The 21,286-nt window shown below is 50.9% G+C and overlaps 1 protein-coding gene across 11 annotated transcripts in view; it reads right to left on the reverse strand.

Annotated features, from left to right (window-relative positions):
* ncor2 (nuclear receptor corepressor 2) overlaps positions 1 to 21,286 on the reverse strand; it is a 143,131-nt gene that overhangs the window by 72,245 nt on the left and 49,600 nt on the right. For all 11 annotated transcript variants that reach the window (XM_036527022.1, XM_036527021.1, XM_036527026.1 and 8 more), the window contains exons 4-6: positions 16,137 to 16,311; positions 4,261 to 4,443; positions 928 to 1,041 (exon numbers count right to left, since the gene is read on the reverse strand). In XM_036527022.1, coding sequence (XP_036382915.1) covers positions 928 to 1,041; positions 4,261 to 4,443; positions 16,137 to 16,311 — 472 coding nt within the window. The remainder of the gene's footprint in view (positions 1 to 927; positions 1,042 to 4,260; positions 4,444 to 16,136; positions 16,312 to 21,286) is intronic.

The following is a 21,286-nucleotide window of genomic DNA, read 5'->3' on the forward strand; positions in this document are numbered from 1 at the left end:
AGTTTTGTACACCCTGTCCTGTTGACATTCCAGGAGCGTTAACATTTGAAAAGCTTTTGCATTCAGCCATGAAGACCTTATCTGGCATAACTATGATAGCTGGGGTGACAGATCAACACCTACAACACCTACACAGAACAAGGATTGTATCCAGCTGACAAAAAAAGGTGTATTATCACAGATAAATTGATGTCATTTATATACTTAAATTCAAATTAAGCTGGCAGTGAGGTCTTTGCAAGTAATGAGAGTGTTTAATATTAATTCATTTAAATGACCTCGTATGAGGAATTACATTAAAACGAGCACGCTAATAAACACTACAATGGAAGCATTCAAAGACTGGTCAAAGAATGAGTTAATATTGTTAATAATCCTTGCCAGGCACTTGTGATGAATGACTGTTCGCCTGGTGACATTTCTGATCAATGTGAAGACAATTAGCCCCCACTTTCAGCAGGACAGCTGCTAAGTGCCCATTTGTCAGTTATGTTCAAAAGAAATGTAAAATCACGTGAGGCTTCGAGTCAAGGCGGTGGTTCAATGCTGGAAGGTCATGGCGGTGTTCCATGTGAATGGGGTCAGACAAGTTCTGCTGGAAATGGGCTACATTACATTATTTAGGAGACACTCTTATCCAGAGTGACTTACACAGGTTACCAGTTTTACATGTTATCCATTTATACAGCGGCATATTTACCAAGGCAGTTCTAGGTAAAGTACCTTGCCCAAGGGTACAGCAGCAGTGGCCCAGTGGGGAATCGAACCAGCAACCTCTTTGTTACAAGCCCTGCTTCTTACCACTATGCCACACCACTGCCCTAGTGAGGCTATTTAGCTAGCTTGCTATTCCCGCGATCAGCAGAAGGGGGCGGCGTTCTCCGGCAGTGGTGGGTTCCGGAGAGACTCCCGCGGCGCCACACTCACCCTGTTCTCATCGTAGATGATCTGAACCAGGCTGCGGTGCTTGGCCTCGCTGGGCGGGGGGGAGATGGGCCGCTCCGGTTCCTGGGGCTTGGCCGCTTCCTCCTCCAGCTGTTGCTGCAGGTTTGCAGACATAAGAGGGGATAAATTGCCTTTTATTTCCCGTTTGCGGTTTCGCGTCCCGTGGGACAGCCTCGGCGCATTCATCTGCGAAGCCGAGGGAATAAGGACAAGTTATTTCTTGAAGGATTAGCAGGGGAATGTGGGAGATTCAGTGACACATAACTGATGCATGACGTGACTAAGGAGCCGTCACCACCACTCAACCTCTTGATGTTGCCACATGGCCTCGGTATTACATCGTCCTCTCCCCTCTATTGTATCCAGGGAGACAAGTTACCCGGGCGATGCATAACCCTCCTTTGTCAACAGAGATGCCGCTCCAGATGAAAGGCAAAGGGTCTAATTAGTTTAAATTGCTATTAATTCCTCAGGGCTCAGTTAATCAAGGGGTTACCATGACATCGAATAAATAAAGCCAAATGGCATACACAAGAGGTTTCTCTCTCACTGAAAGCGAGAGTGTGTGTGTGTGTGTGCGCGTGTGTGTGCGTTCAATGTTTTCGTACATAATAATCAAACTATCACCCTTCAAATTAAAAACAGAAATAGACTGCCTAGCACTGGAGACCGAGTCAGTCTCCTGACTGCGCAGAAGTGCGTTCCTCTAACACAGCTGGCACGCCCGGGCCCTCCGGACGGGCGCCTCCATCCGGCTCCTTCCTATACAACATCTCACAGCCCGCTCCTCCTCCGGCCCGCCACATTCCCGAGGACGTGAGCGGCTCTGCCAGACGGGCTCTCTTTGAAATGCTAACGCCGCTCCCGGCGCGGCCGCGGCCGTTAGGAAGCCCCCCTCGCAGAAACGGCTCAATTAAAGAGGCCGGCGCGGAGAGCCGAGAGGAGCGCGGCTCGGTAATGAGGAAGGAGAGGGCAGGGAGAGGAGGTGAAATTAGCAGGCCGGGCAGGTTACGGACTCGGCTTTGTGCTGTTGTCAGCTCCGCGCCCAGACGTTTTTTTTTTTTTGTTTTTTGTTTTTTTATGTACAACATTTTAAAACTCTCCCCAAAGCAGGCGCACGGTCCAACGCCAAATCGAATAATATTGGAAATGTGTTGCTACTGATTTTTCCCCAATTCAGAAGTCAACCCGGGGCTCCGACGAGCGAGCGTTTATGATATTATGAGCGCTGGTGAATGGCTTCCTGTCCCAGGAAAGGGCGAAATGAAGTGCGCTTACTGATGAAGAGGGGTAGGGTCATGCTGTTTTCAATTTGCGCCATTTCGCTTTTTTAGACTCCTTTTGTTCCAGCGCTTACCCCCGTCCAGATTACAGCGGAAAAAAAACACTGAGTCTGTATTCATCAACCATACTGATCTCCAGCCAAAGGAAATAGAGTGAAATTAGACATTTCGAGCTTAAGGAACCGAAGAGGAATATACTCTATGGGTGAGGCGCAGGAATGGGAGTTAATGAAGCTGGAATTCTCTATGCCGGCATTGTTGGCTTTTTAGCATGCTGATGGCGGAGAGTAAGGCCTGGGAAAGCTTTCTGATGGAAAGAGAGGGGAAAGATGGCAGGTCGCACATTAAGGCGAATTACGAGGACAGGAAGCCCGCCGTGCCATTAATCCCTTCCTCCCCCACGTCTCCGCACCACAGAGTGCCTGAGCCACAGCGCCCGCTCTGCACGCGCTCAGTCCCGCGGTATCCGTGTGCCGATGTGCTAACGGCCTCCGCGGCCCCAAAGGAGAAGGCTTCAGGCCCAACTCCTCACGCAGACGGCAGAAGAAGTGAGACGGGCCAATCACGGCAGCCCAAATGCTATGGCAACCAGGGCTGGCAACACTGTCGAGGGGCATGGCTGTGCCCTGCTGCTGCTGTAGATATTGGGGCAGTGAAGGAGGCGTGTGTGTGTGTATGTGTGTGTGTGTGTGTGTGTGTGTGTGTAAGAGTGTGTGTATATGTGCCTATGTGAGTGTGTGTGTGCATGTACATTTGTGTGCGTTTGTGTATGTGTGTATTTGTATGCGTGTGTGTGTGTGCATGCAAGCTCACAAGCACACGCGCACATGTGTGTGAGCATGTGTGTGCGTGTGCGTCATGGAACTCTCCATGCCAACACCCTGCACACAGTAATCTGATCTACAGTAAACTTTACAGTAAGGCCCCCCAGACTCCCTCCCCTATGGAAACTGCGCTACCTGCAGAGAGGCCCTTACAGACGGGCACTGAAAGAGGGGCGCAGCGCACTGTGGAGAGAAACCAGAGTGGATAAGCATCTGGGGGAGGAAAACAAGGGCCCATTCCCAGACCCCCCTCTCAGCCTACCGCCGAGTTAAATAAAATAAAGCAGCCGCTCCCAACTCTGGCTGATACAACCCAGCCCCGCTGTAATCCGAGCCCCGGCCTCCCTCTCCGCCAGCACTCTTTAAATAAAGCTTTACCGCACCACTTAATTGCTCCAGATGTTTTAATGCTTGGGAGGGGAGCTAAGGAAAAGGGGGGGGGGGGGTGCACATCTCAAGGATGGAAAGCATCTATGATGGGAGGAAGGGGGGGGGGGGGGGGGGGGGCTGCGATTTATTTTTCTTGGTAGAGCAGCTTACTCTTGGAATCCTTCTGAGCACCTCCCCACAATCCCCCCTTGCAACCCCCCACCCGTTTCCACGGCAGCATGTATACCACAGAATACAGGTGGCTTTGATTTATGAAGTTGTGTGGCGAGTTACTGCCAAGAGGGAGACGGGAGAGAATAGGGAAGAATGGCAATATCCCATTAATAAGAAAGCTGCGCTGGAATGCTGTTCTATAAAACATGGCGTGGCAGGCCGCCAAGAGGGAGTCAGCGAGGAAGGAATATGAGTGGTTTAACAGCCACAAAAACTCTGCCATAATCCTCCGCTCCCCTGAGAAGGTTTTATTTATGGCCTTATACATTTTTAACCTACTTTTCTCTCCCCCAAAAAAAGGGAAGCGAGAGCAGGAGAAAAGTTGCCTTAATTGTGAGGGCCTGGGAGTTCGGTGTTCAGTGAGTCATAACTATGGCAGTAATCGCGCCGCTGAGGCCGGGCCCAGACTCAGCTTTAATTGAGACGTGGTGGAGGCGGTCGTCCTCTGGGGGGGCTGTCAGTGGAACTGCCAATGGCGCAGCCCCAAACGGGCAGGTACATGTACAGGCATAAAGACACACAAACACAGACACGCAAAGGCCAAAAGCAGAGCCGGGACGTGACTGTGGAGGGGAAGGAGAAGAGAGGGGGACAGACGCGCTCACCTGCTTCTTGCGCAGTTTGCAGATCTGCTGCTCCACCATGGTGATCTCCCGGTCCACGCGGTCCATGTTCTGGATCAGCTCCTCCTTGGAGAACCGAGCGGGTACCAGGTCCAGCTCCGGGTCCATCTGGGCCGGGCTGACGGGGGAGATGGGCTCCAGCCGGCCCAAGCTGCTGCTTCGGTCCTGGAGGCGTTAAGAGGAAACGATGACATGAGTTTGGAGGAACAGGCACTGGGAACTACATCTCTGTCCAAGCACAACTATAGCAGTACACAATACCAGGCTGTACAGCATGGCACAAAGCCACAATTGACCAGAAAACAGAATTCACTGCAAGGTCTGCAGTGGAAATTGAGTGGTATTCAATGGACATCCTGGGTGGCAATTCTCTGATATTATGTGAGAGGCACATTTTAACACCACTTGCCCCAATCTGAGGGACAGTGAATGACACAGACGAAAAATAACGAGAAACAGGAGGGAGGTGGAGAGCAGTAACTACACTAAAGTGAAAAAAATATTAACCATCCAGTTGCTATTCACCACACAACTGCTTCCCCGACAGTGAGGAGTGTGAGGACAGCACAGAGGAGGGTCTCAGGCAGGACTGCCAAACCGCACTCAGTTCTGACGCCACGCTGCCCCTGAATTCCCACGTCCTGCCTCTCCTCCAGCAAGCGACACCGCTTAACCCGAGACCGACACACGAGGCAGGTGGAGGGATGTACTATTCTGTACCCGAAGTCACCCAAGCCACTGTAATTACGTCTACCAGGAAACGAGCAAGCGGAGCGTCTGTTTCTCTGACACGGGACCCACGCTGCCGAGTGTGGGGTTACAGCTCGCAGACGGGGCCCACTTTCGGGGCACCGCACTTCCATTCCGTGAGAGACGCTACAGACGCCCCCCCCCCTCACACACACCCCCAGTCGGGGCTTATAATTAGAAAGTGGGACTTTCAGCACAGGGGAATGGGGAAGGAAAACTGGCCTCCGAATCTGCAGCAGTGAGGGGATATAAAATCGCTCCATCTTGTGTTTGGTAACAGTTAGCGAGGTCCTTGAGTATAATATACCACACAGAGAAAGAAAGCACACAGTAAAATGAAATATCTAACTGTGGCTAAATGGATTGTGGGTTGAGTATATTGCTCATAAAACACCATGCGAATCAAAGTCAGGCCATGGATTACAGAAAGCCCAGAGCCCTAATAAATGGAGTGGGTCTAGTTAAGCTGCCAGTAATTCGGCTCATACTGAAACATAACATACATCTGGCGTTCGAGGAGAGCTTAAAGGCCAAATATTTGGCTCAAATTGTGTCACATTGTATTCTTCTTCCCTACTTTTCCTGTAAGCTAAGGGTCGGTGCGTTACCACGGTTCCCTGTCTGCATCCCCATGTCTGCTCAATGTCAGTGCCTCTGATCAGCTCCTTCCCACCCACCACTAGCCCACCCCTGCGCACAAGATCCACATGCTTCTAAATAGTCAGATTCCAGGTTCAGATCGTTCAAATTACACACAGACTTCTAGGCAGAGCAACTGTCAAACAATCTGTTAGAAGAGAAGGGGAGTGAAACGCAGATACGGCTGACCTTGATGCAACGTATTTAACAGATCCATACCGGTGGGCTGGTACAGTATCTGTGCGTCTTTCTAAGGAAGAGGCGACTGAGGCAGAGAGAGGGAGTCAGGTGGAGTGGCATTCAGGTGCTGCTCACACACACGCACACGCGCGCACGCACACACACACACACACGCGCACGCACACACAGGCACGCACAAAGCCCTTTCCTCTGCTGCCGTGTGACCCTCTAGGCTCCTGTGCGCCTCCGGCCCCTGCTCGCTGGTTTTCGGGGGGGGGGGGGGGGGGGGGGGGGCGCGCGATTGTCTGAATGTTTATTTCCATGCTGCTCCTCACCTCATCAAAACAGGAATCAGAGGCTCCACAAGAAACTGCGGGGGACTCGGACAATGTAACTGAACTTAGCTCAGAACATTCAACTGCTTCAAAACAATGGCCATCCGCCACTGATCTCTGTGTGTGTGTGTGTGTGTGTGTGTGAGAGAGAGGGCGAGAGGGGGAGAGGGGGAGAGAGGAGGGGGAGAGAGAGAGAGAGAGAGAGAGAGAGAGCTTGTGGTTTTTTTTTGCCATGTTATTTTTAAACTGCTGAAATGGCCGTTATATAACTGGGCTAATCTGAAGGAGGCGGCCTCTCTCTTGCTCCATGTCTGTCCTGTCAGGGCTGTGGGGAGGAATGAAGGCCTCCAGCAGATTAATTTGTTGATCGCAGATGCCTATCGCATCCTCGACCCCCGGGCGCAGAACACGAAGCTCAGATATCCCAGCTGTCTAATTACAGAGCTTCCCGCGGACGCGGAATCCTTAAAGCCCCGCGGCGCGGCGCAGGGCCTTCTTTTTGGCTGGAGTCTAGCCTGGTTAGCGCTGTGCGGTCTGGCACCGGGCGGGAGTGAGCGCGGAAGGTGGAAAAAGCGACAGACAGAGAGACAGAGAGAGAGAGAGGTGGAAGGTAAAGAGCGGCCGGCGGCGCCGTCTGAAAGGAGCGCTGTCCTCACACTCCCTCGCTGTTCCGCAGGTGGGCAGGAGCTTTGCAGTCCTTCCAATTACAGGGTGATGTACAAACTCCCCATCACGCTAAGATGAAATTTAAAATGGGATTGGGCCTCTCTGGGGCACTGCTTTAAAAAAAAAATAAAATAAAAACAGCAGTGCCTTCCGGCCCGTTTCTCATTCTGTATTACCCTCCAGACAGGAAACCGGTTTGTGCTGTATTCTTCTGAGAGAGGAAATATCCCTGACACCTTTTGTTAGAGGAGAGGCTGTTAACGTGGAGGTTGGCAGGCCACTGAGTGGTAGTGTTGTGCTCCGTCCCCGATCTGGTAAGAGCTTTGTGCCTCTGAAGAATGAGCACTGTGTACCAGACTGGGCATGTTAGTATACACAATAATTACACCACAGATTTGCTCACTTGCGTTACTCAAATACAATATTCATCAGTGATAAACTACGCCAACATTATCTTCCATATCCTCCCAGATTCTAAATGTTTACAGTATTCGGTTACACAGAGGAGGAAGATAACGGAATAAGGCCAGCGTCTCTGCAGGTCTCCCTCGCCGTTTCAGGCGGGGCTTCCTATCCACTCTACAAACACTTTTACGGCACGACTGCATAACTCAAGGACATCCGAGTCCACATAAAATGTTCCCGCCGCGGGTCCGCGGGGATTTAGCTGGATGAAAAGAGCATCTATCCATGGAGGCGAGTTCTCCCGGGCTTTAGAGCAATCCTCCGTGTCTAGACCTCCCACTGTCTGCTGCCCTTGTCAAAATCAGGAGTACTCTTCAGAGAGCGTGCGGTGCGCCTGTCCCCGACTCCGTCCCCTGAACTGCTGCTCCTCTAAGTTTGGGTCGAGAGCAGTGAGCGTGTTCGTGTGAACAGAGAGAAGCTGATACTAACACAAACTGCAGGTCCTTTAAATGGGGGGGGCGTGCGGATCTTGTGCTGCAGGTTTTCGTGGGGGTGGGGGGGGTGCTTTCTGCTCTTGTGAGACCGGAGCTTGTGAGACTGGGGGTTATGCTTTCTGTTCTTATAAGACTGAAGACATTGCATATACATACACTTGTCTGGGAGTTATAACCAACAAACACACAATGGACCATCTCATTACTCCTTTACTATTATTATTATATTCGACCCCTGTCACCTTTACAGTCATGTAGAAGAGGGAAGCGGAGCATGCTGTGGGTTACATGCTGCGGGATCCTTGTGTCATGGTACCCTGTCCCTCGGCCCCCGGCCCCCGGCCCCCGGCCCCCGGCCCCCGGCCCCGCATGCATGTCTGGCTGCTTGCCATGCCAGGGCTGTGAGCGTTTGACCCGGAGAGCAGCACCCGTGACTGCTTCTCAGAGAACACCCTGAGCGGGGTAGTTTAGTGGAACAGAGGCGTGTGGGCCCTGCCACAGCAATAGCAATAAAATGCCTAAACAATTAAACACATCAGTGCTTCTAGCATCTAAAAACTTCCAACACACTCTGGTAGATATTTTCCTGAAGGACTTTCCAAGGACTTATAACTCTTAGCCGAGTCTTGCAGACTCAGTATAAGGTACGCCGTGAAGGAACCAGGCCAATGCAGAAATGCACCCTGGGAAACCAGTGCCAACGACTCAGTGTGAGAGATGGGGGAGAATGTAAAGAGCATCTTGATTTACAGAGGCCATAAACTGAGTGAAAAGGATTATGGGGACTGAATGTTAAGCTTGCGTGTGTACGTTCAACAAGGGCACGCGCCGAGCACTGTTCTGTAAAGTGCTGTACAGAGAGAGAGAGAGAGAGAGAGAGAGAGAGAGAGAGAGAGAGAGAGAGAGAGAGAGAGAGAGGGGAAACGGCAGCCCACATTATGACCAAGCGTGAGAGAACAGTCTGTCCCGTGTTGACCTGAACAAACAGGCCGAGGATCGGTGCCAGGGAATGAGCCGGCGTGCCAGAGCAGGGTGCCACTGACACCCGCCCGATACGGGTCGCGTTACCCTGCCCAAACCCGTTCTGAGCGCGCCCGTGGGTGGGAGCGAGTCTCTGCGTCTCGGTGCGTCTCCTTCACAAGCCTGTGTGTTTCCGCGTTCGGGAGAGAGCGCGTCTGGGTCGAGGTGTGAGAGAGGCTTCTGTTTCCACACCTGGCATGTGTTGACGTGCCCTGACATTTGCAGGTTAATTCCCCTGACGGGCGGTCGTGTTGTGGCAGCGTGAGGGAAGTGTGGCACGGAGAGAGAGGGGAGGCTTTGTGAAGTCACAGCTCGCGTAGGAGTTGTGAAGAGAGTCTACCCTCTGCGCACAAACACATACACAAATACAGACACACAGACACACACTCCCCCACACACAGACAGACAGACAGAGACAGACACAAAGGCATGCATACACAGCAACACACATAGACACAGACACATGCACAGACAGATAGACAGACTCTCCCCCCCAGCGTGCGCACACACACACACACACGCAGACACACACACACACACACGCAGACACACGCACACACACACGCACGCACGCAAACACACACACGCAAACACACACACGCAGACACACACACGCAGACACACGCAGACACACAGAGATAAGCACACACACATACACACTAACATGTACAGACACAGACACACAGAGAAACGCAGGGACACAGAAAGAAACACACACACACACACACACACACACTGACACCTGCCCCCCTCCCCCCAGGAGACAAGGACGTCGCTAATCAACACGTGGGCGCTGGTGCAGCAGACAGCCCCCGCTCCCTCAAATCAATCACTCATTCACAGAGAAAACAAGGCGCAACACTGTACCGCCCTGACTCAGCCGGGCTTTGTGCTACCACAGAACAAGAACAAAGCATGAGTGTGTGAGTGTGTGAGCGTGTGAGCGTGTGAGCGTGTGAGCGTGTGAGCGTGTGAGTGTGTGTGAGCGTGTGAGCGTGTGTGAGCGTGTGTACGTGTGAGTGTGTGAGTGTGTGAGCGTGTGAGCGTGTGAGCGTGTGAGCGTGTGAGAGCGTGTGTACGTGTGAGTGTGTGAGCGTGTGAGCGTGTGAGCGTGTGTACGTGTGAGCGTGTGAGCGTGTGTACGTGTGAGTGTGTGAGCGTGTGAGCGTGTGAGCGTGTGAGCGTGTGAGTGTGAGCGTGTGAGCGTGTGAGCGTGTGTACGTGTGAGTGTGTGAGTGTGTGAGTGTGTGAGCGTGTGTACGTGTGAGTGTCACTGCGCGCGGGGGCGGAGTCATCAACACCGCAAGCAGCGAGGCGAGTATTCAGGCAGAGGTGTGATTCCGTGGTAACGGAAGAGCGTGTCGGCGTGGGTTTGTTTTCGAGGGGCTGCCCTCGGCCAGGGCAGGGGGAGGGAATGTGACAGCCTCAGCCGCTCTAGTTAAAACCCCGCCGAGCGAAAGAGCTTAGGGGTTGTGTAACGCGTAAAACTGCGGGTCACCTGGCCGAGCGGAGCGAGATCGCGCGGTGCCGGAGGCGGACGGCTCGTCGTGAGAGCGGAGGATGTGTCGTGATTCCGGGAGGCGTCCGCGAGCAGACGGACGGCCTGCGACCGGCTCCCCCGCCTCCCTGCGGCAGGTGGCCGGGATCTGCGGGCCTGATCTCCGCACAAACGGCAGCCTCTGCTCACTCAGAAAAACACAAAAACGAAAAGCCGAGCGCACATCCTGTCTGTGGGGCTGGGGGGCTTCTCACTCGGCTTCCCTTCACCCTGACGATAGCTGCGTGATCAGACTCACCGCCTTACTCATGAGACTTCATCATACTGCCCCCTACTACTCCTCCCCAGACAAAATAATCAAATCAAATATAATGTAACATCCTGAGAAATAAGTTGTTCAGCCCAGGAATATACAACTAATACACGCACGATACACGTATGCAAAGCAGTAATCTATTACACTGTATCAAAACAGCATTTTACATATTTACATATTTTTAATATACTGATTAAGATTAAAAAAATCTCTAAGGCATATTTCTGAAGTATAATTCTCAGGATATTACTTTTCGGCTTCCGTCCCCTCCTCATCCTCTTCCGTCCTCTCTGAGCCCCAGCCAAACCCCACTGAGGTAACAGACAGTGACAGACGCTGACAAATCTCACTGCTCCAACAGCACAGCCAGGCGGGAGGCCCACATGCCTGGGTATTAGCAGGGTCCCGGTGATACAATACACAGCCTTCACTCAACGTCCGTGGAGGATCCGGCGGTACGATAAATGATAGCGCGTCAGAGCCCGCTGGAGCTGTTAGCGTTAGATAATGCAAACCGCGATAGGCGCCCATTCCTTCAGCCGCAGCCGCTCGCGTGTGACGCCGTGACTCGGGTCGCCGTGCCGACTCCCGTGATGTCAAAACACGCGTGTTGCCAGACACGGTTTTAGTGCCAAAGCGCCGGGCTGCCAGGACCCGCCTGTCAGTTCACGTCTGAGAGGACAGGGCGAGGTCAGCGCGTGCGGAGGAACCATCTGCATGCATAATGCAGAATCGCATAAAAATACATTTCGGGACAGAAAGGAAGGATCGGAAATAAATTACTGGCAGAATTTAAAAGTCAAATAACGCGGCGCTGTGAGAGCTAGCGTGCTGCGCCGTGCGGCGGAGAGCCCTGGTGCAGACCCGGGAGGCCCACAAAGCCTGCGGAAACAACACCGTCGACTCCGCTCCCCACACTCTCGCTGCTGCAATCCCTCGCTCGGAGCGGCGGCGTGCTTTCTTCTCTGGGGGGTGGCGGGGCGGGGCGGGGCGGGGCAGGGGGGGGCTGGGGGTGTATTTTTAGCGGTGCCGTGACACTGCGAGGCTACGCCGCGAGGGCCGCGTAAGACTGAGAAGAGCCGGGGGGGATCAGAGGCACTTGCGAAACTGCAGTTAATAAATAATGACGCTGACCTAGATCTGAGAGGACTTTGAGGATGAGACCTCTGTTTAAGAAAAAAGAAAAAAAAAAAAAAAAGAGTGCAGAAACAGCTGCATAATTGTGAGTGGCAGCGCTCTTCCCAGCACGCTGGTGCCGACACGCTGGTGGCGAGCACTCGGAGGCCAGCCAGGAGCGGCGGATAAATAAATCAATAAATGTGCAGGAAACGCTGCACTGGTGCTCCGGCAGCGGGGTCTTCAGGAAACGCCAGCCATTCCTCCCCGCGCTCTGAAAGGCAGTAACCTCGTTATATAAGCCCTGTCAGATGCAATCACTGTTTGGGGGGGGGGGGGCGAGTCAGACCGGGAGATGGGGGGGGGAAAGAGGGGGGAGATGGAATATGCGGAAGGAGAGCGGGGAGAGGGAGGAATGTGAGAAGAGGTGAGGCGGAGAGAGACGGACAGAGAGGAGGAGAGATGGGAGGAAAGCAGGGCGAGAGAGAGCGAGCGAGAGAGAGAGAGAGTGAGGGGAGCTAGCTGATAAAATTAGCAGCCCTTTTAGCGGCCCGCTGTTCGCGGCGGCGTGGCTGCGGCAGTGTTTTTCCCCCTGCAGAGCCTGCAGCAGCGCTGGCTTCCACTTCACACCAGCTGAGCCGAGCGCTAGCCTGATTCAGAGCTCTCTGAGGGGGCCGCTGCCTCCACACCGGGGCCTCAGGGCCGCTCTGTGCCCCCGACGACCTTCAGCCGCCCGCTGAAATGCCACCGTATCCCCGTGTAACAGGGAGCAATTAACCACCTCTGTGTGTTTAAAAAAAAAAAAACAACCCCGTTACACCTTGTTTCCATTCGCATAACCTTAATGCACCTGGACCTGAACTAACTTTACTATACAGCAGCGGTCAAAAGTTTGGATGCAGCGTCTGTTCTTTATTTCTACTGTTTTGCACATTTTTGAATAATAGTAAAGACATCAAAATTATGAAATAACATGAATGGAATTGCGCAGTGAACAAAAAAGGGTTAAACAAATCAAAATTATTTTATATTTTAGATTCTTCAAAATTGCCAAAAAAAATTGTTTTAAAAAGAAGAAAGAAAGAAAGAAATTCATACATAGGTCTCAACTTCACTTACATATTTGTCTAAGAAACAAATTTCAAGCTTTTAAGTGCAAGTCTTTAGATCAAATTGTCTTAATCAGGTGTGTCCAAACTTTTGACTGGTACTGTATATTCCTGTATTATACAAGAAAGTCATTTTCATTTCTCAGTCTTCTTCTGAAACTACACTGCAGCTAATATGTTCCAACAATTTCCACAGCATATTCGACTACTGCCACGTGTGCAGGGTTTTGGACTGCAAAGATACATGGTACAAGATGGGAACAGTAAATATCACAGCTTAAACAGACTTACTGTGGATGGCTTTAAGGCTAACAGCTCTGAGTACTTCTACTATTCAGGCTGAACAGAAGGCGGACACAGCTAAACCCTAAAGTGCAATGTTTTTAGTCAGGATGAGGTGTACGGGAAACAAATGGAAGCACGACTTGCAGCCCTCAAAGGCTGAGACGCGGCTGAGGGGAAAAAGGCTATAAATGAAGGAAACGGTTTTAAAATCCCGCCCCAGCAGCGACACCTCAGTGTATGACTGTGCACTGGGGTACACGGTTATGCTTCTCAGGCTGCGACAGGGTGACTGTGCACTGGGGTACACGGTTATGCTTCTCAGGCTGCGACAGGGTGACTGTGCACTGGGGTACACGGCTATGCTTCTCAGGCTGCGACAGGGTGACTGTGCACTGGGGTACACGGTTATGCTTCTCAGGCTGCGACAGGGTGACTGTGCACTGGGGTACACGGTTATGCTTCTCAGGCTGTGACAGGGTGACTGTGCACTGGGGTACACGGTTATGCTTCTCAGGCTGTGACAGGGTGACTGCACTGGGCTACACGGTTATGCTTCTCAGGCTGTGACAGGGTGACTGTGCACTGGGGTACACGGTTATGCTTCTCAGGCTGCGACAGGGTGACTCGCTGTCACGCCCGTTCGCCACCTTTGAGAGGTTAGCTGAAAGGCACAGAGTGAGGCCGGCTCTGCTCCGTCGCGAGTCACAGGTGGAATCACAGGAACACTATAGCTCACCGGCGTCTGAGCCACGCCGCGCTTAAACCCGCTTCTGAGAAGCTATTTCAGCATACTGAAGAGCCTGTCAAATCTGCTCTGGAAACACAGCGGTGGAGAGAGAGGGGGAAGCAGACAGAGGAATAGACTGAGACAGATATTTGCTGTTTGTGGTACATAGAAACAGGGTGGTGTGATCGCTTTGCGTTACCATGGAGGGCTCTGAAAATAACAGCCCATTCCTCACATGCCGCTGAAGCTTACATCAGACAGACAGAGGGTACACTCATGAAAGAAAGTGAGTGTCTGAGAGACCAAGAGTGAATGTGTAAGTATGTAAGACAAAGTGAGAATCAGTGTCAGAGAGAGAGAGAGACAGAGAGAGAGTGCAAGTCTGTGTGTAAGATACACAGAGTGAAAGAGAAAGAAATGAAGAGGGTACACTCATGAAAAAAAATGAGTGAGTGTCTGAGTTCAAGAGTGTGTGTAAGTGTGTAAGGCAAAATGAGAATAAGTGCCACAGAGGCAGAGAGGGGGCAAGCGTGTGTTAGTGTGTTTATGTGAGATACAGTGAGTGGGAGTGTGAGAGTGTGTGTGTGTGTATGCGTGTGCATGAGAGAGAGAGAGAGAGAGAGAGAGAGAGAGAGAGAGAGAGAGAGTGTAAAAAAGAACAGCAGACAACAGCGGAAACCCAAGCCTCCAGTCAGGGTAACCTTGATGAATCTGGAGGGCGGTCCCGGCGGGCCCCTCTGCACTGAGCCCGGGCAGATAAACCGGAACACTCTCTTCCCCCGCGCTGGGTGCAGGAGAGGAGTGCAGGGCTGGACCCTCTGCGGCGCCCCTGACCCAGAAACAGGCGCTCGCCGCACAATGGCGCCAATCACGGGACATGCTCCCGGAGTTATTACTGCAAACATCTGCTTCTGTGGCCCGGCACTTCCACAAGCCCGGCCAGGGGCTTAGTTACAGGGCAGGGCTGGGAGCCCGAGCTGAGGGTGACTGTTCAGCCTCGCCACAATCCACTCTTTCCCCCCCCAGATGTAAGCAAGTGCTCCACTCTTTCCACTCTTACTCAGTTCTTTTTTTGTCCATTTCACTCACACTCGGATTCATGAAGTACTTAAGGACAGAAAAAAGTGACATCTGTTTAAGGTCAAAGTTAAGGATAAAACACATTGTGGTTAGACCGAACCTGAGCCAAAGTCATGTGTCACATCAAAAAAAAACACACAATTGCTTCCTTTCTGTTAAGGAGCACCTTGAATCTCATTAAACATTAACCCCATTTGAAAGAGCACCGAGTTCAGTCAACATTGTAGTGTACTTATGTCAATGAGTAACTGCTCTCATTCATCCCACAGGGGTTTCTCCCTATGTGTCCAGGAGTGCAGCCAAGGACTAACAAAGCTGTTACTATGGCATCTTTATCCACAAGAGCTGGAGCTGGAGAAACACACACACACACACACACACACACACACACACACAGATGCAAACACGGGCGGTCGCACAAACACAGATACACACGCATGCACACACACACACACACACACACACACACACACACACACACACACACACACACACACACACACACACAGATGCAAACACGGGCGGTCGCACAAACACAGATACACACGCATGCACACACACACACACACACACACATGAATGCACACACACAGATACACTGATACGCACACACACACATGCAGATATACGCATATGCGTGCACATGCATACAGGCATACACGCATGCACACGCGCACAGAGCAATCCCTTGTTATTCACAGGTTATTCACACACTGTGTACTGCTGCTGGGGCAAAGAGTGCTGCCGACCACGGACATTCAAACCCGTGAACGAAGAGGGATTTACACACACAAACACACCCACACACACAGTAACGACACATTACAGAGTTCAGCAAGGGAGTAGGCAAATCCATTAAAGATTAATGCAAAGGTTTTACTGGGCGTAGAAAGCTATGGGCCCTGGCCTCTTGAAAACCATTAAGCTGCCTAAAAAGGACTGCCCATGCAAAAGCTTTTGTGGAGGAAACCTCTTCGCCTCATTACTGTTCATTTACCTAGGGCTTGCCACTGTTTGAGCAGCTCAGTTCAAGGCCTTGAGTCACCAGGTATTAACTGCTCATGCTGTTGCAAATTTCAGGTTCACAACCAGCACAATAAACCGAGCCCAACGTCATATAACCATTACCTGCTGCACAAGGACAGACTTGTTTACAAACTCCACCTTTGAATAAAAAGAAAAAAATCTGCACATCCCACCATTGCCAGAGGTCCACTGACTGAGTGATCCCGACTCACCTTGGACAGGTCCTCGGTCCCGCCCAGCTGAGCGGACAGGCGGTGGGTGGGGTGTCGCAGAAGAGGCTCCGCCCCCATCTCCAGCCTGGGGCGTTTCATTTCATACTCCACCTCCGATTGGCTGTTGGGCTCCTGCATGTAAATGTGCTCGTAGCGGATGTGGGACTCTTGACCTCTGCAGGGAAAAGAAGAAGAATGGTGATTAAGAAACCTCCGTGTAAAGTCAACAAGCACGTATGAAGGTCTGCCAAGCATCCCCACCCCCAAAGGCTGATATGCTAAAGCCGGCAGCTCAGAGGCAGAGCCCCGGCCAACCCCCGACTCCACGTCCATATAAAACCTGCCTTTACCTGAACCATGATAAAACCGTTTTGGCATTTTGACATTTCAGTTATGCTCCCGCCAACACTGCTTGGAAATCAAAAAATGCATCTGCTTTTTTTAAAGCAACAGTTAAAAACGATCCAAAAGTAATTTGGTGAGAGCGCCTCATTGATCAACCTCCAGCTTTTTTTGATTTCTGTCCTGAAATCACAGACCGCGGCTCCCCCCCCGCCTCAGACAGCCGTGTTGGGGGGGGGACGGTGGACAGCTCCTCTATCGACGGCCCCCCGCCTTCAGAACGCCGCTTCAGGCCATTACGGCGACAATCGCCCGCGCGCTAAGGAGCGATAATGGTCGCCGGGGATGTATGAGATTTGACAACGCGGCTCTTAAGATTAACACCTCCGCCATCAAGAGTGGGCACTGTGAGATGCGGTCTGAGCAGAGAGAGGAGAAAAGGACGCAAGATAAATGGCCCCATTGTGCTCGATTCATGACAGTGGATGTAATTTTACTCACATGAAGAGTTCTCAAAAAGAACAAGTCGTCGGTCTGAGAAGTTAAAAAAAAAACGGAGTGGGAGCTGGTAAAGTGCTGAGAAGTTAAATGGCTGTAATTACACAGACATGCAGATGTTAAACAATGCCACCACTGTTTCCGCGCATCCCAGACTCCTGCTATCTGGCTCTCCGCTACACTTCGGCTCCTCTTCTCAGAGCCGGCTGGAAAGCCATCAAAGTGCTCCCGAAATGTTCTGACTCTTGGTTTCTGTTTATTCTGTGGAAGACATGGCAACCGAACAAAAAAATAAAAAATAAACAGAAGAGACTCAATGACAGGGCACAAGGGCAACCCTCTTCAGCGTACTACTGTGCGTTTTACGCCGCAATGTGTTTACAGTTCACTGTCACCGCTTTCATAGTACTCTGCACTAGCATGCCTCGCTGCTAAGTGCTGCAAAGACAAATGGATCACTCAGCTAGTTTTACTCTACCTGGTCAGGTGGTCCCTTGGCTATACATTTAAACCCACTCAATCCAGGCCTCAAGTCTCTCTACAATCTGCCCAATCCCTGCTCGCTCACACACACAGTCCCCCGGGCCCATCTTTCTGCTTTCTACCCCATCCCATCTCTCCCGATCTGTCTATCCTGAGCCACGCGCACGCCCAGTCACCCCCTTCTCTCACTTCCCACTTTAATCTGCCCAATCAATGCACATCTCTTGTCATCCACACACTGTCTCCCATCCTCCCCTGACCTCACCTCTCCCTGCTATCTGCCCAGTCCTACCAACTGCTCATCTAGCAATCACCACCCAGACATTTACACTCATCTACCCCCGCCACCCACATGACGCACCCACTCACCCCAGTCATCCTCTCTCCCTCTGCAATCTGCCCTCTCCCATCAACCCCCCCCCCCGTCAACCACACGATGCATCCACTCACCCCTGTCCTCCTCTCTCTCTCTCCCTCTGCAGTCCGGCCTATCCCATCAATCCCCCGTCACGCACATGATGTACCCACTCACCCCTGTCCGCCTCCTCTCTCTCTTTCTCTCTCTCTGTCTCTCTCTCTGTCTCTCTCTCTGTCTCTCTCTCTGTCTCTCTCTGTCTCTCTCTCTGTCTCTCTCTCTGTCTCTCTCTGTCTCTCTCTCTGTCTCTCTCTCTGTCTCTCTCTCTGTCTCTCTCTGTCTCTCTCTCTCTGCAATCTGCCCTATCCCATCCATCCCTAGCTGTATTTCCAAACCCAAAGCAGGCCTGGGTGGCCTGGAATGCAAACAATAACAGGCCTGTAGGCATGAGCTGAAGGAGGAACAGGGAGACGGGAGAGGAACTGACCTGTAATTTGATAAGCTGCTCTCCGCCACAGGACTCGAGTTAAACCCTACGCCACTGTGCAAAAGCCCCCGAAAGTCCTGAGAGCACCGATGTCGGCGGTCTCCGGAGAGACACGCACAAACTGGCGGGGAACAAAGGCACAGTTTGAACAACAAGCTTGACTCCGGGTAGCCGGGCGCGGGGATGTAATCTACCGCGCACGTATCTATTTCGCCCTCTCTGACACAGCAGTTCATAACCAGCCGTTTTTCATCCCAGGCCAAGAAACACAGCACAATGCTCTTCAAAGAGCGGGAGCCAAAACTCCTGAGGAACTCTCACAGATGATAAAAGTCGGCTCTTTTTTTATTATTTTTTCTTTTCCATATGGGGGGGGGGGTGACTGAAAGAAACCCTGGAGAAAGGATGAGGGCCCATTTTGTCCATTTCTGTAGTGTATGTGAAAACTGCTTTATTAGGGAAATTCAACTGGCAAAATGACAGCATTCATCAGCTTGCAACATTCCACAACTGCAAATGGCCAGGTTTCTGTGGTTCACACTAATTTCCTTCATTTAAAATGATGCCAACTGCTCAAAACCTCAACAATAGCAAAGTGAATAAAAAGCATAATTATTCAAGGTTTACAGGTGAAATGGGCACTTTTCAAACGAAAGCTTTTGTCTGAAGCATTTACAAGCTATTACTACCCAGTATCAACTAAAACCCTGTTGTGATTATTTCGAGCTATTTGGCCATTCTCTAATGTAATCATAGCAGTCCACACGCTAAAATTAAGTGACGCATGGAAAGTATTCTGCAATCTGTAAGTGCGTCCTTCCAAAGCTACCACTGCTAAGTGAGTAAATGTAAATGCACACGCCCGGATTAAACTGGGGGAGATCTCTGGGGGGAGCGTGTTAGGTCGCCCTGTTCCAGATACATCTTTTTGCACGAGTTTGGTTAATATCTGCTGTATCTTTGGTCAACCTGGTACAGCCTGGGACCTGTAAATAAGCCACTTTTCAGCTGCTCAGTTTTAGGGCATGACGGCATCTGGAGTGTGCATAAAATGGTGGTATTCAGACATGCGAGCACAGGGTCACTGACAAAGTCAGCACACATTTTAGTCTGGCAGGGGCCTGAAGTGTAAATGGATATGCAATGTTTTTTAGCTCCACTGGCTCTCACCTCTTGGCCTGCTTGAAACAAGATGTGTTACTGTCACTGAACACTCACTGCCAGAGGTCGTTACCAAGCTGGCCCTGCTGTGACTACCACCATGCGCTCCAAGTAACCTTTTCACCAGGGGCGGTAAAACTGTGAAAAACCCCTAAGATAAGCTTCAAAAACACTCTCTTGTTTTGTGAATTAACCAGGCATACATATATAACAATCAGCATGACATTAATGCTCGGTGAGCATATGCATAAAAGAGGCGTATTTGGCTTTGTGAGGTGAAGTTAAATTGTATTTGATTATCTGAAAAACAACTTGCGATTCAAAGGGAGCGGCAATTACGCCTCACACCTTAATTCTGTGGAATGTAAGAACATCAAACCACATCCTGTGGCATAAAGGGGAGAAATCTACTGATTTGAAAGGTGGTTTACCGCTCAAGAGCCACACCCACCCCCCTTTTCCTCCAATCAGCAGCAGCAAAACAGATGATGTTTCAGCACGCTGCGCTAAGCCCTGCGCCGACCGCGTTCCACTCGAACCGCAGCTGTGTTTATGTTAAGTCAAAACATGAGGCAAAATTTCACAATTTCACACTATCCTCCGAATCTGAGGATGGGTGCAGATTTTATATGTTTGTGAACACACCCGCAAACTCTCTGATGCAGGCTATTGCGTAAACCCCAGACATTCTGTGACTTGCCAAAACATCAAGCCACATTTTTTTTTTTTTTTTTTTTTTTATGGCCACCATCTCGCAGCTCGGCGCATGAATGTCTCACTGGAGTCACATGCAATCCTTCACATGAAATCCTTCTGCCCCGTAGCAGTCACTTCCCAACCCATGATGTTAATGTACAAAGTCACAGTTAGCAAACATGCAGTCATATCCAGTCAAGCGGATTTTTTTTTTAATGAAGAAGATCAAGAACAAAAAGGACAGCTTGTACATTTCAAGGAGCCTACCTGCAACTTTTCACACTTCTCCTGCGTGAAGTGCAGGGAACTCATAACTGGCTCTCATTGGATCGAGCCAATCAAAGTGATGGGGCCCTGAGGGCTCTGCTGTGAAGCTAAAGAGCTCTCTGCTCTGCAGGCTACAGTAATTACACTCTCCTATACTGCAGATAACATGCAGGCTATAACATTATACAATGCACACTTAGTTTACGTTTTAAAGTGAGATTAACAATTAAGTTTATATTTCACGGTGGTGTTTATATTAGCACTTACATTTCACTCAATGATTAATGGTATTGTTACTATACCCTCATATTTACCATTATTATAATAATCATCCTTCTTAGTGTATACATAACCATTGCTGTGCTTGACCATGTGCTGGAAGTGTAAACATTTCCTTTTTTGGTCCGATTCCACATGCTCGGCGTGACATCATCAGGAATGCTGGGTAGCCCGCAGTCGAAATGGTGACCGGGTTGTCAGGGAAACCGAGCAGGCTCTGTGTCAACAGTTAGAAAATGTCACCGCGAGATGAGACGTGTGGACACGCGGCAAACGAACGCAGATGTGGCGTATGAAATTCAGCTTCAAGGAGCCAGACGCATGTAAACGTGCTCGAGGAAAGAAAAGCAGGAAAAAAAAAACGCCCGCCGCCCCAGACGCACACTCATACGCGGTCCTTGAAAGAAAGCCGCTCCTCATTCTCTCCTTAATGGCCTACATCCTCCTCTATAAATAGGGTGTTATTTTGCAGCAGGCTTCTGAAGCTACCTGAAAAACAGCCAGGCGCAAAGGTGTATTATTTTTCTCCGGCTCCTCCCTTTGAGCAGAGGGTGATGATTAATCCATTCTTGAGGTTGACAA

This window comes from Megalops cyprinoides, chromosome 4, assembly GCF_013368585.1.
Source record: "Megalops cyprinoides isolate fMegCyp1 chromosome 4, fMegCyp1.pri, whole genome shotgun sequence".
Classification (NCBI taxonomy): domain Eukaryota; kingdom Metazoa; phylum Chordata; class Actinopteri; order Elopiformes; family Megalopidae; genus Megalops; species Megalops cyprinoides.